This window comes from Xyrauchen texanus, chromosome 19 (assembly GCF_025860055.1).
Source record: "Xyrauchen texanus isolate HMW12.3.18 chromosome 19, RBS_HiC_50CHRs, whole genome shotgun sequence".
Taxonomy (NCBI): Eukaryota; Metazoa; Chordata; class Actinopteri; order Cypriniformes; family Catostomidae; genus Xyrauchen; species Xyrauchen texanus.
In genome coordinates this window covers 45490537-45505251 of record NC_068294.1, presented here as the reverse complement: position 1 = coordinate 45505251, position 14715 = coordinate 45490537, and the positions used below count along the sequence as shown (strand labels likewise).

The window sequence follows — 14715 nt, the reverse complement described above, 5'->3', positions numbered from 1 at the left end:
AATAAACATTATTATTTTTATTAAATAGAAATATAATCGTGCATAACCATTGTGAACACTACAGGTACATTTGAGAGTTTGAATTTAATAAATGGGATAAAATACGGCACCGTAGAATGAAAACTCAATCAAAGGTGTCAGACATGATTAAACACACACACTCTCTCACACACACACACTCACTCTCACACTCACACACACTCTCACACACACACACTCTCATACACACACACTCACTCTCTCACACACACACACACTCTCTCACACACACACACTCACTCTCACACTCACACACACTCACTCTCACACACACACACTCTCATACACACACTCTCTCACACACACTCACTCACTCTCACACTCACACACACTCACACACACTCACTCTCACACACACACACTCTCATACACACACACACACTCACTCTCACACACACACTCACACGCACTCACACACAGGATGTTTGATGGTTTTTGAGGATGGAAGTTCACAGCTGCAGGTGTTTGTTGTTGTTTTACAGTTCATGATCAGCTGAACTCTGGGAAAGTAAACACTGCTGCACCATCCTGAGAGACAGACAGTCTTGTTTATTATTCATGACATGAGTTTATACTGTATGTATATTCTGACCATTAGAATGTTGTGTGAGTGTGTGTGTGAGTGTTTATGTGTGTGAGAGCGTGTGTGTGTGTTTATGTGTGTGAGAGCGTGTGAGTGTGAGTGTGTGTGTGTGTGTGTGTGAGTGTTTATGTGTGTGAGAGCGTGTGTGTGTGTTTATGTGTGTAAGAGCGTGTGAGTGTGTGTGTGTGAGTGTGTGTGTGTGATGTGTGTGTGTGTGTGATCATCAGTAGAATTTACATTACCATCCTTCGGAACACACACTTGCAGGATTGAAACTGTAAACTCAAATCAGAGAAATAAATGACATTAATGTATTTCTTACTTTTCTCTGTTAAAGATGATGAATTCGTCTCTCAGTGTGTCTAAACTCGTCTGTATGTGTGCGGGCTGAGAGACAGACAGACAGACAGACAGGTGTCTTACATCATCTTATTAAAGTATCAGCCTGTCAGAGATCATTCATTTGTCAGTTATAAATGGCAATAAGATTAAATTAAGGTTTGATATGAATGAATTGATTGTGTTGAACACACCAGAGGATTGGAGTGTTTATTTCTGCTTTTCTCCAGACGTTTCTTCTTCTTGTGCAGCGGCTTTGACTCCAGAATCATCTCCTCCAGCTCAAAGGTGGGGTCACAGTTCAGACGACCTTTCTGTGTTTGACAAAATTATACAATTTATAACAGCAGCATCTGTCATGTACAGTGGCAAGAAATGTATGTGAACCCTTGGATTTAATAACTGGTCTAATTCTGAGGTACTGAAGCATTCGGGCCATCACGGCCAGACTGTGTAACAGCTTCTTCCCCCAAGCCATCAGACTCCTCAATACTCAGAGACTGGTTTGACACACACACACACACACACACACACACACACACACACACACACACACACCGTGTCCTGAGTTGCACTTTAATTACTGTCACTTTATAACTGTCTGCTACCTCAATAACTGCTATGTGCATAGAACACTGTCTCATAGTATGTTGTTTACATTTGGCATCTTTTGCACTACTGTGTACTGGTCGGCGCTGCATTGTGTCTCACTGTCTCTCACTGTGTCTCACTATGTCTCACTGTCTCTCACTATGTCTCACTGTGTCTCACTGTCTCTCACTGTGTCTCACTGTCTCACTGTGTCTCGCTGTCTCTCACTGTGTCTCACTGTGTTTCACTGTCTCTCACTGTGTCTCACTGTCTCTAATTGTGTCTCACTGTCTCTCACTGTGTCTCACTGTCTCTCACTGTGTCTCTTACTGTCTCTCACTGTGTCTCACTGTCTCTCACTTTGTCTTACTGTCTCTCACTGTGTCTCACTGTCTCTCACTGTGTCTCACTGTCTCTCACTGTGTCTCTTACTGTCTCTCACTGTCTCTCACTTTGTCTTACTGTCTCTCACTGTCTCTCACTGTGTCTCACTGTCTCTCACTGTGTCGCTTACTGTCTCTCACTGTCTCTCACTTTGTCTTACTGTCTCTCACTGTGTCTCACTGTCTCTCACTGTGTCGCTTACTGTCTCTCACTGTCTCTCACTTTGTCTTACTGTCTCTCACTGTGTCTCACTGTCTCTCACTGTGTCTCACTGTCTCTCACTGTGTCTCTTACTGTCTCTCACTGTCTCTCGCTGTGTTTCACTGTCTCTCACTGTGTCTCATTGTCTCTAATTGTGTCTCACTGTCTCTCACTGTGTCTCACTGTCTCTCACTGTGTCTCACTGTCTCTCACTGTGTCTCACAGTCTCCCATTGTGTCTCACTGTGTCTCACTTGCACGTGCACTTTATATAGGTATGTTATTTAGTCTGTGTAGTCTCATGTGGTTCTGTGTTTGTCCTATGTTGTTTTTATGTAGCACATGGTCCTGGAGGAACGTTGTCTTGTTTCGCTGTGTACTGTAATAACTGTATATGGTTGAACCACAATAAAAACCACTTGACTTGACTTGGTTGATCCTCCTTTGGCAGCAATAATCTCAATCTGCGGATTAGACCTGCACAATGTTCAGAAGGAATTCTGGATCATTCTTCCTTACAGATCTGCTTCAGTTCAGACATATTCTTACAATGTCTGGTGTGAACGGCTCTCTTGAGGTCATTCCACAGCACCTCTATTGGGTTAAGATCTGGACTATAACTGGGACACTCTGAACGCTAGATTTGCTTTTTTTTTAAGACATTCTGTAGTGGATTTACTTCAATGTTTTTGTCCTGCTGCATCATTCAACTTCTACTGAGATTCAGTTGGTGCTGTCACGAACTCAAGGACTCCTCCTGCTCACCACGAGAGGTCTCCCTAGCCCGAGTTCTGAGAGCACCACGAACTACACTTCCCAGCATGCCGACCTGGACTGATTACACTCTCAACGTCTTGTTTTGCTCCTGCTAACATTTCTGAGCATTTATCTCTGTTTATTCTGCCTGATTCGGACTGCTGCCAGTTTCCCACCGTTTGATACTCTGCTGCCTGCCTTGTTTACCTTTCGTTTAGCTGGACTCTTACTGTGATTGTTTGCTGCCTGCCCTGACCTTTGCCTGTTTATGATTGCGTCTCTCTTCTGCCTACGTGGTTCAATTATTGGTGATTTACCCTGCCTGTCTCTTTATGAGTTGCACATTTACTATAAAACTACAAATGGATCTTAAACTCTGTTCTCCGGAGTCTGTGTTACAGAAGACTTCGCCAACTACAGATCCAGCGGCGCTCCAGCAATTGACTACTGAAGTTTTCGCTTAAGCTAATGTGTTGGCTGACCACCAACAGCAACTCACCCGGCTGACTACTTCTATGGAGGTATTAGTAAAGATCTTTCAAAGCCTTCACATTCATACATCAGACCAATCACCACACGCATCTCAACCCATTCCAGTGAATAACCATCCTTCTCCGAACACCTTCACCGCCAACCCACGTCTTGCTTTTCCAGAGAAGTTTGATGTCACATCAGCTAGGTGCAAGGGTGATTTGATGCAGCGTTTGATGTTTCAAGGGCTCTGGACCGGGCTACCACTATATGGTATTGTAAGGTTTCGAGGTTCACCACCTTTGTTGATTTTCTCCAGCGATGCCGAGAAGTATTCGAGCATCCTGAGGGAGGAAAGAATGCTGGTGAGCTGTTATTCTCACTCCAAGACACTGCTGCCGAGTTTGTGCTTATATTCCACACTCTCGCAGTACAGACTGTATGGGTAGAGGACACACTCAAGTTGCTTTTCCAATGTGGGCTCAATTTGGAACTGCAATCCTAGATATTCGTCTCAATAATCTCATGCGCTGTCGTAGACCGGTCCACTTCTATACTGTCACTTCACAGACCACATCCAGCACTGGTGGAACTGAACCATGCAGATTGAGCACGCTCATCTGACGCAAGAGGAGACAGAGAATGCCGCATGGAGCTCCATCTGTGTTTATACTGTGGTCAGGCCAGACATCTACGAGCAACCTGTCCTTTACGGCCAGTTCAATCATCTAAACTGGTGGTGAGTGAAATCTTATCTCCTCTATTAACTTCTTCCTGTATTAAGGTACCCATCATTATAACTGTTTGTCAGAACATAATCACCACCCAAGCCATGATGGATTCTGGAGCCGCAGGCAATTTTATTGATGAGGGCTTAGCCAAGAAGTTCGAGATACCACTAATCCCCTGTGAATCTCCTTAGGCAGTGGCAGCATTAGATGGACATCCCCTGGGATCCAGCTCACTTCACCACTATGGACGTCACCCTCCAAGTAGGCTCTATTCACACTGAAAGAACACACCTCTATGTCATTCATTCTCCTCACAACCCTGCGGCACTTGGATTACCGTGGCTTCAACAACACAATCCTCAAATCTCTTGGCGTGAAGGACAGATTCCTGGTGGGACTCAACATGCTTCTCCAACTGCCTAAAGCACATTTCACCTGTTTCCATTGGATCTACTACTGTCACGGAGTCTACTACCTCTTCAGTGCTCAACCTACCCTCTGAGCATGATGACCTCATTGAAGCCTTTAGTAAGGTCAAAGCCTCTCAACATCCTCATCACTGTTCCAGTGATTGTGCGATTGAACTGTTGCCTGGCACTACATTACCATGAGGTAGGATCTCTATCTGAACCTGCGTCTGAGGCTTTGAAAAACGACATTGAGGAGGTACTGGCAAAGGGCTTCATTCAACCATCCATCTCACCCGCAGCAGCTGGGTTCTTCTTCGTAGGCATGAAGAATGGCGGGCTCCGTCCGTGTATTGATTACCATGCTCTCAATGACATTACGGTAAAATTATGATACCCTTTACCTCTGGTCACAGCAGTACTTGAACAGTTACACTCACACAGTTACAGACAGACAGACACACACACACACACACACATACACATACACACACACACACACACACACACACACACACACACACACACACACAAGTGCAACAGTAGGTGAAAATCTTCAGTGCAGTTACGAGCAACATAGCATTCATGACAGTGAAGAGACAAATACCAATCGAATATACATATAATTACACACAACACAATATACAAATAATAATATACAATGTACAGTATATAATACACACAATATAGTAAAAATACACATACACAATAAAAATAGAATAGTATATATATACAATAAAAATAATAGATATAAATATACAGTAGGTTGTATTGTGCTGTATTGACATTCAGCCTGTTGGTTGTTAGTCAGTTGCCAGTGTGTTGTTAAGAGAGAATAAGATTAATAAAGTTCAGTGCTGATTATTGATCGTGAGAGATCAAGAGTTCAACAGTCTGATTGCTTGGGGGAAGAAGCTGTCATGTAGTTGGCTAGTGCGGGTCCTGATGCTGCGATACCGCCTGCCTGATGGTAGCAGTTAGAGCAGCCCATGACTCGGGTGGCTGGAGTCTCTGATGATCCTCCGAGCTTTTCTCACACACTGCCTAGTGTATATGTCCTGGAGGGAGGGAAGCTCACCTCCGATGATGTTTCTGGCAGTTCGCACCACCCTTTGCAGGTCTTTGCGGTTGTAGGCGGTGCTATTGCCGTACCAGGCGTTGATGCAGCCTGTCAGGATGCTCTCTACAGTGCTGGTGTAGAACTGTGTGAGGATGTGGTGATTCATTCCAAACTTCCTTAGCCGTCTCAGGAAGAAGAGGCGCTGGTGAGTCTTCTTCACAATAGCCTCAGTGTGGACGGACCGTGTGAGTTCCTCAGTGATGTGGACACAGAGGAACTAGAAACTGCTGACTCTCTCCACCGGTGTGCCATTGATGGTGATGGAGCTGTGTTCTCCTTGGTCTTACTGACGTTGAGGGAGAGGTTGTGCTCCTGACACCAGTGTGTCAGAGTGTGCACCTCCTCTTTGTAGGCTCTTTCATCATCGTCAGTGATCAGATCTACCACCGTCGTATCGTCAGCAAACTTAATGATGGCATTGGAGCTATGTGTTGCCACACAGTCATGTGTGTACAGGGAATACAGGAGTGGGCTGAGAACACAGCCCTGCGGGGCTCCAGTGTTGAGGGTCAGTGATGAGGAGATGTTGCTGCCCATTCTAACCACCTGACGTCTGCCTGACAGGAAATCCAGGATCCAGCTGCACAGCGAGCTGTTTAAGCTCAGAGCCCGGAGTTTATCATCAAGCTTGGAGGGCACTATGGTGTTGAATGCTGAGCTGTAGTCTACAAACAGCATTCTCACATATGTGTTCCTTTTCTCCAGGTGGGAGAGCAGTGTGTAGTGTAGATGCAATGGCATCATCAGTGGAGCGGTTGTTGCGGTAGGCAAACTGCAATGGGTCCAGTGAGGTGGGCAGCACAGAGCAGATGTGATCTCTGATTAACCTCTCTAAGCATTTATTATCTAAGCATTATCATCTTTCGCAGTGAAAGCCACTAATCAATGGAATGCCCTACCAGAGGACATAAAAGGGTGTAAAGCTCATGGTTTTTTTAAATTGAAGTTAAAATCCTTTTTAATACGGAACCAATTATGTAACCATTGAGATTGTTGTAGTTAAATTGTTTGATTTATTAATGTTTTTCTATGGCCTTGACACTATGTGTGTATGTATGTATTGTATGTGAATATAGGTATTGTTTGTGTAATGTTTTGTTAGCTTTGTCTCGTTTGGGGGACTACGGATGAAAAATAGCCTCTGGCTAAATCCGGTACAATACATGAAATGGACATTTTATGTTAAAAATTGTGCATGGTCCCTACTTAAATAAATAAATGAAAAAAAAAAAAAAAAAAATTGCTGATGATGGGGGTCAGAGCAACAGGACTGGCTCACTTATACTCCCATACAGTTCCCTGAGTGCCCGGTCTGTGTCGGCTTGTGGGGGGATGTACACAGCTGTGATGATGACCGCTGTGAATTCCCTCAGCAGCCAGAATGGTCGACACAGAAGCATGAGATATTCCAGATCAGGAGAGCAGAAAGACTTGATGAAATGTACGTTCCTCTGATCACACCATGATTTGTTGATCATAAAACATACACCACCACCTCTGCTTTTACCAGAGAGGTCTTTCGCTCTGTCCGCTCGGTGCACGGAGAACCCCGGGGGTTCGATGACTGAGTCTGTGTATGTCTCTGTGTGTGTGTGTGTGTGTGTGTGTGTGTGTGTGTGTGTGTCTCTGTGTCTGTAGTGTGTGTGCGTGTCTCTGTGTGTCTATGTATGTGTTTCTGTGTGTGTGTGTGTGTGTGTGTGTGTGTGTGTGTGTGTGTGTGTGTGTCTCTGTGTCTGTAGTGTGTGTGCGTGTCTCTGTGTGTCTATGTATGTGTTTCTGTGTGTGTGTGTGTGAGTGTGTGAGTGTGTGTGTGTGTGAATGTGTGAGCGTGTATTTATCACTTTGTGGGGACCAAATGTCCCCATAAGGATAGTAAAACCCGAAATGTTTGACCTTGTGGGGACATTTTGTCGGTCCCCATGAGGAAAACAGCTTATAAATCATACTAAATTATGTTTTTTGAAAATGTAAAAATGCAGAAAGTTTTCTGTGAGGGTTAGGTTTAGGGATAGGGTTAGGGTCATGGGATAGAATATATAGTTTGAAAAGTATAAAAACCATTATGTCTATGGAAAGTCCCCATAAAACATGGAAACACAACGTGTGTGTGTGTGTGTGTGTGTGTGTGTGTGTGTGTGTGTGATTGCTGGTCAGTTAGTAATGATCTCTTACATTGGGAACGAATCCAGGTAAGACTGATTTCTTCAGTACAGCGTCCCAGTTCACATCAGACAGAAATGGACAGTTCTGAATATCAGACCAACATGACAAACGATTCACAGGATCTTTCATCAGGAGCTGCACAGAAAAACAAACACCATTACAGGTGTGTGTCTGTGTGTGTGTGTGTGTGTGTTTGTTTGTGTGAGTGAGTGTGTGTGTGTGAGTGAGTGTGTGTGTTTGTGTGTTTTTGTGTGTGTGTGAGAGTGTGTGTGTGTGAGAGTGTGTGAGTGAGTGAGTGAGTGTGTGTGTGTGTGTGTGTGTGAGTGAGTGAGTGAGTGAGTGAGTGTGTGTGTGTGTGTGTGTGTGTGTGTGTGTGTGTGTGTGTGTTTGTGTGTTTTTGTGTGTGTGTGAGAGTGTGAGTGTGTGTGTGTGTGTGTGTGTGAGTGAGTGTGTGTGTTTGTGTGTTTTTGTGTGTGTGTGAGAGTGTGTGTGTGTGAGAGTGTGTGAGTGAGTGAGTGAGTGTGTGTGTGTGAGTGTGTGTGTGAGTGAGTGAGTGAGTGTGTGTGTGTGTGTGAGAGTGAGTGAGTGAGTGTGTGTGTGTGAGTGTGTGTGTGTGTGTGTGAGTGAGTGAGTGAGTGTGTGTGTGAGTGAGTGAGTGAGTGAGTGTGTGTGTGTGAGTGTGAGTGAGTGAGTGAGTGTGTGTGTGTGAGTGTGTGTGTGAGTGAGTGAGTGTGTGTGTGTGTGTGTGTGTGAGTGAGTGAGTGAGTGAGTGAGTGTGTGTGTGTGTGTGTGTGTGTGTGTGTTAGACAGTTAAAGTTATAGTTTATTACATCTGTAAATTCGCATCACTTCCACAAGTCAAATGTTAGTTACCAAAATGAAACTCACCTTACGGAGTAAATCTGTCATTCCTTTTGACCAGTTAGAGGAATAACACACACGCTGCTCACGGAATATATTGATGACATCACCTACTGTCGTGCTGGAGTGGATGTCATACGGGCGCTGAAACACAATGTGACGATCTTCAGATAAATACTCAATATGAGCTGGACTCATCAAATACTAAATCAATGATCTAATGTTAGTCGAGTGTTTAGTACAATCCTCACAGAAGTGTTTTCAGAACTGAATAAAGCCCATATGAGAAAGGAATTTATCTTTATGTAACTGAATCACAATTACACATTAATTACAGGAATATTCTTGACGATGCCATAAATATGAACTGTGCTAAAAGTGTAAATGATGTCCCAGAGTCAGACATGTGATTGACAGGCTTCAATTCTGCTGTTTATATGGACTTAATGATATCAGATTTGAATATATAATCGTATCTGTTTTAATATTAATTATAATGTTTAATTTGATTAAGTTGGCACTGATTAAAGTTAAACTTACCGCCCCTTGCAAAAGCTCATACGCTGTGACCCCAAGAGACCACCAATCCACAGCGTAAGAATAACCAGAAACACCATCAACAAATGACTGGAACACTTCTGGAGCTGTTACAAACACACGCGAGTACTGTACATTATTACACGACGCTTCACAAACACTTCCACCCCCAATCACCAAAGAGTTGGGACAGGCGAGTGTTTTCCATGGTGAAACATCACCCTTTCTTCTAATAACACTTAAGCATTTGGGGACTGAAGACACTGAAGTTTGTGAAGTTTAAAAAGTGGAATTTTCCCCCATTCATCCATTATGCAGGTCTTCATCTGCTCAATTGTACGGGATCTTCATCGCCATATTGTGCGCTTTATAATCACCACACATTCCCAATCGGAGATGGTCAGGACTGCATGCCAATCTAGTGCCCGCACTCTGCCATTATCTGCCAGAATGTGGTTTGAAGATGTCCTGCTGGAAAAGACGGTGATGGATGGCAGAATATGCTGCTCCAAAATGTGTACATATCTGTCTGCATTAATGGTGCCCTCACAGATGTGAGTTACCCATGCCATGGGCACTGACACACCCCTGGTCCATACAGACACTGGCATTTGGACCTGATGCTGATGGTACTTCACCTCTTTGTTCCAAAAACATTTGGTCAAACAAAGCAGTTTTAATAAATAAATATGAATTCATGATCACACTCACCGATGTACGGTTTAGTTCCTGCCATAGATGTGACTTTCTCTGAAGCGGTTATTTCTGTAGCCACATTAAAATCAGTAATGTGCACATGACCTGAAACACATCATTCACTCTGTCATTTACACGACAGACTGACATTATGTTTGAGTAATCATGTAAACAGAGTCACTCACCATGTTCATCCAAGAGAATGTTGTCCGGCTTTACATCTCTAGAAGAACACACATGTTTACGTTAGCATGTGCAGTATAGATGGTGTGTGTGTAACATGTTTAAGTTAGCATGTGCAGTATAGATGGCGCGTGCGCAACATGTTTAAGTTAGCATGTGCAGTATACACGGCGCGTGCGCAACATGTTTAAGTTAGCATGTGCAGTATAGATGGCGTGTGCGTAACATGTTTAAGTAAGCATGTGCAGTATAGATGGCGTGTGTGTAACATGTTTAAGTTAGCATGTGCAGTATAGATGGCGCGTGCGCAACATGTTTAAGTTAGCATGTGCAGTATAGATGGCGTGTGTGTAACATGTTTAAGCATGTGCAGTATAGAAGGCGTGTGCGTAACATGTTTAAGTTAGCATGTGCAGTATAGATGGCGTGTGCGCAACATGTTTAAGTTAGCATGTGCAGTATACACGGCGCGTGCGCAACATGTTTAAGTTAGCATGTGCAGTATAGATGGCGCGTGCGCAACATGTTTAAGTTAGCATGTGCAGTATAGATGGCGCGTGCGCAACATGTTTAAGTTAGCATGTGCAGTATAGATGGCGCGTGCGCAACATGTTTAAGTTAGCATGTGCAGTATAGATGGCGCGTGCGCAACATGTTTAAGTTAGCATGTGCAGTATAGATGGCGCGTGCGCAACATGTTTAAGTTAGCATGTGCAGTATAGATGGCGCGTGCGCAACATGTTTAAGTTAGCATGTGCAGTATAGATGGCGCGTGCGCAACATGTTTAAGTTAGCATGTGCAGTATAGATGGTGCGTGCGCAACATGTTTAAGTTAGCATGTGCTGTATAGATGTGTGTGTGTAACATGTTTAAGTTAGCATGTGCAGTATAGATGGCGTGTGTGTAACATGTTTAAGTTAGCATGTGCAGTATAGATGTTGTATTGCGGTTGTACTGACCGATGAATGACGTGCGAGCGCTGCAGGTAACAGAGTGCTAACGCTAGCTCACAGACGTACAGTTTCACCATTTCCTCTTTAAATCGAACATTCTGCTGTAAATGAAACCGCAAATCACCACCTGACAACAAATCCACCACCATAAACACATCCTCCACATCCTGAAAGGAATACCTGCAGACAGACACAACAGTGTTTAGAGAATCGGTGGCATTCTTGTGTTACTGTTCAGTCTGTCATTTATTCTGTTCCAAACATGAATGCTCCCTCAAATCATGTGTGATGTTTTAATAACAGATCACCTGAAAAAAACCCCATAGACATCCTGCTGAAAAACACATCTTAACCAGCATATAATCCCATGTTGATCCTGGCTGGTTTGTGCTGGTTATGTACTGGTGCACTAGAATAGACATGTTATTCACCAGCAAATCTTTGTTGCAGAAGCTGGTTAACCAATGGTGAAATCTTTCTGTTTACACTAAAAATCAAGTCAGGAATCTTGGTGTGTCTCTAGAGTCAGACCTCAGTTTCAGTAGTCATGTCAAAACAATAACTAAATCAGCATACTATCATCTGAAAAATATTGCAAGAATTAGATGCTTTGTTTCCAGTCAAGACCTAGAGAAACTTGTGCACGCTTTCATCACCAGCAGGGTGGATTATTGTAATGGACTCCTCACTGGCCTTCCCAAAAAGACCATAAGACAGTTGCAGCTCATACAGAACGCTGCTGCCAGGATTCTGAGCAGAACCAGAAAATATGAACATATCACACCAGTCCTCAGGTCTTTACACTGGCTCCCAGTTACATTTAGGATTGATTTTAAAGTATTATTACTGGTATATAAATCACTCAATGGGCTAGGACCTCAATATATTGCAGATATGCTCACTGAATATAAACCCAACAGATCACTCAGATCATTAGGATCACATCAGCTAGAAATACCAAGGGTTCACTCTAAGCAAGGAGAGTCTGCTTTTAGCTATTATGCCAGCCGCAGCTGGAACCAGCTTCCAGAAGAGATCAGATGTGCTCCTACAGTAGTCACATTCAAATCCAGACTCAAAACACATCAGCTGTGCATTTACTGAATGAGCACTGTGCCACTGTGTGTCCGATTGTTTGTACTGCATTTTATTTTATTTTATTTTATTCTAAACTGTTTCAATTATTCTTATTTTTTTTATTCTAATTTTAATCTCTTCTATGTAAAGCACTTTGAATTACCATTGTGTATGAAATGTGCTATATAAATAAACTTGCCTTGCCTTGCCTTGCCTTACACTAGACAAAAGGTTTTTTTGGTACAGTCACAGCACATGTGTTTGTGTGTGTGTGTGTTTGTGTGTGTGTGTTTGTGTGTCTGTCTGTGTGTGTGTGTGTGTGTGTGTGTGTGTGTGTGTGTGTGTGTGTGTGTCTGTCTTTGTGTATGTTTGTCTGTGTGTGTGTGTGTGTGTGAGTGTTTGTGTGTGTGTCTGTCTGTGTGTGTGTGTGTGTGTGTGTGTGTCTGTCTTTGTGTATGTCTGTCTGTCTGTGTGTGTTTGTGTGTGTGTGTGTGTGTGTGTCTGTCTGTGTGTGTGTGTCTGTCTGTGTGTGAGTGTGTGTGTGTGTGTGTGTGTGTGCATGTGTGTTTGTGTGTGTGTGTGTGTGTGAGTGTGTGTGTGTGAGTGTTTGTGTGTGTGTGTGTGTGTGTGTGTCACCAGAGGTTGACGAGGAATGGATGTTGGAGTCGCTGCATCAGCTGAAGTTCTCTCATGACGTTAGTGATTATATTTCTTTCGATGCACGTCTGTTTGTTCATGTATTTCATGGCGTACAGCTGCTGTGAGTCTTTCTTCTGTACGATACACACCTGTAGACCATAAAAACACCAAACCACATGTCACACCAGTGAAGACTATAGATCATGAGCAAGTTGACAGAGATGGGGCTACTTATATAAATATTTATCAAAGATTCATAACAGTATTCAATCAACACATATATGACATGATGTATACATGTGTGAGATATATTGAGATATATGAGATATAATACCTCAGGTATGATTAAATAGTATGTAATATTAAATGTAACCTATCCTAACGCTGATAGAAACACATTAAAACTCAAGCTAAAAATATCTCAAACATACATCAGCTTTACTTCTGCTTCACACAAAGAGAAAGAGAACGCTAATGTACTGCAGCCTCCAGCTAAACTACATGAAAAGAGATGAAAGAAGACACTGAAATATACGGATTCTTCCCTCCATTTATTCACATTATTAATGGCTGAAAAACCCCCCACACACGTTATGAGAAGACAAACGGAAAACTGACAAAAACAGAAGAGGACAATCCTCATTTTGCATTTTATCACAGCCTTCAAAAGAGTCATGATGTGTTTTTGTGTGTCTCACCTTTCCAAAGCTTCCCTTCCCGATGGCCCTGAGAATCTGAAAGTGGTCAAAGGAAACTAGAAGAGAAAACACACACACACACACACACACACACACAATAATATTCAATTCAACACACTTCTCAAACTGCTTCAACTCACAATTCAGCTCTTCCTCAGTTTAACAATTAGAAGAAATAAATATGAACTCATAAACACTCCCAGCAGCACTTATTAATAACAAGTGCTTTCAAACCAGGAGGAGCAACTGTGTTCAGTATTAAATGAGATGTAATATTTCAAACTTTGAATTGTTCCTATAAACACTCTCCGTTTCTGTCATGTGAAGAGCTCTTCCTCACCCTCCTCATCTTCATCAAACACCGGCGATCTGCACGACTGATTCACACCCATCATCTCACGATCAGAAGAACAATCATCCACAAACACTGATGATGATGATTAGTGTTTATATAGATTACACTGATAATGATCCACAAACATCCTTCATCCTCACTGATGATTAGTGTTTATATAGATGATAATGATCCATCTTCTCCGACACACTTCAGAATGTCCATCATGTCCAGAGTGATGCTGTAGTTTGCTGACAGATAGAGAGAGAGAGAGAGAGAGAGAGAGAGAGAGAGAGAGAGAGAGAGAGAGGACAGAGCTGTTATGGATAGAGTGAAGTTGAGTGGACGGATGAACCTCAGGCGGTTGAAATTGGTTGTTTCCCTCCTACCCACGCACACTGGTTCACACGCAGTCAGAAGTGCGCACATTTATTTGCAACTGTGCCACAAGACAAACACTGAACACTCACAGCATTTACTGCACTACAAACACTGAACACATGCTGCATACACTGCACTACAAACACTGAACACATGCTGCATTCACTGCACTACAAACACTGAACACATGCTGCATTCACTGCACTACAAACACTGAACACACAGCATTTACTGCACTACAAACCCTGAACACATGCTGCATTCACTGCACTACAAACACTGAACACATGCTGCATTCACTGCACTACAAACACTGAACACATGCTGCATTCACTGCACTACAAACACTGAACACATGCTGCATTCACTGCACTACAAACACTGAACACATGCTGCATTCACTGCACTACAAACACTGAACACATGCTGCATTAACTGCACTACAAACCCTGAACACATGCTGCATTCACTGCACTACAAACACTGAACACTCACAGCATTTACTGCACTTCATACACTGAACACATGCTGCATTCACTGCACTACAAACACTGAACACATTCTGCATTCA

The 14715-nt window shown here is 43.0% G+C and overlaps 1 protein-coding gene across 1 annotated transcript; it reads right to left on the bottom strand.

The window, feature by feature from the left end:
• Nucleotides 1–940: 940 nt before the first annotated feature.
• On the bottom strand, nt 941–13821 carry LOC127659605 (serine/threonine-protein kinase 32B-like). Its single transcript, XM_052149499.1, has 11 exons — nt 13770–13821; nt 13430–13485; nt 12729–12880; nt 11022–11195; nt 10064–10101; nt 9894–9983; nt 9186–9289; nt 8673–8789; nt 7794–7919; nt 1156–1275; nt 941–1009 (listed from the first exon to the last, which is right to left on the bottom strand). Exons 1-11 carry the CDS (start codon nt 13819–13821, stop codon nt 941–943), a joined length of 1098 nt encoding a protein of 365 aa, XP_052005459.1.
• Between the last annotated feature and the right edge of the window lie 894 nt (nt 13822–14715).

Excerpts from the sequence above, each read along its gene's own strand:
- LOC127659605 (XM_052149499.1), bottom strand. The coding sequence starts at position 13,821 with ATGGGTGTGAATCAGTCGTGCAGATCGCCGGTGTTTGATGAAGATGAG. Across the intron at positions 8,790-9,185 it reads ATGAGCTTTTGCAAGGGGCG|CGCCCGTATGACATCCACTC; the intron begins GTAAGTTTAACT and ends ATTGTGTTTCAG. Across the intron at positions 7,920-8,672 it reads TGACAGATTTACTCCGTAAG|CTCCTGATGAAAGATCCTGT; the intron begins GTGAGTTTCATT and ends TTTTCTGTGCAG.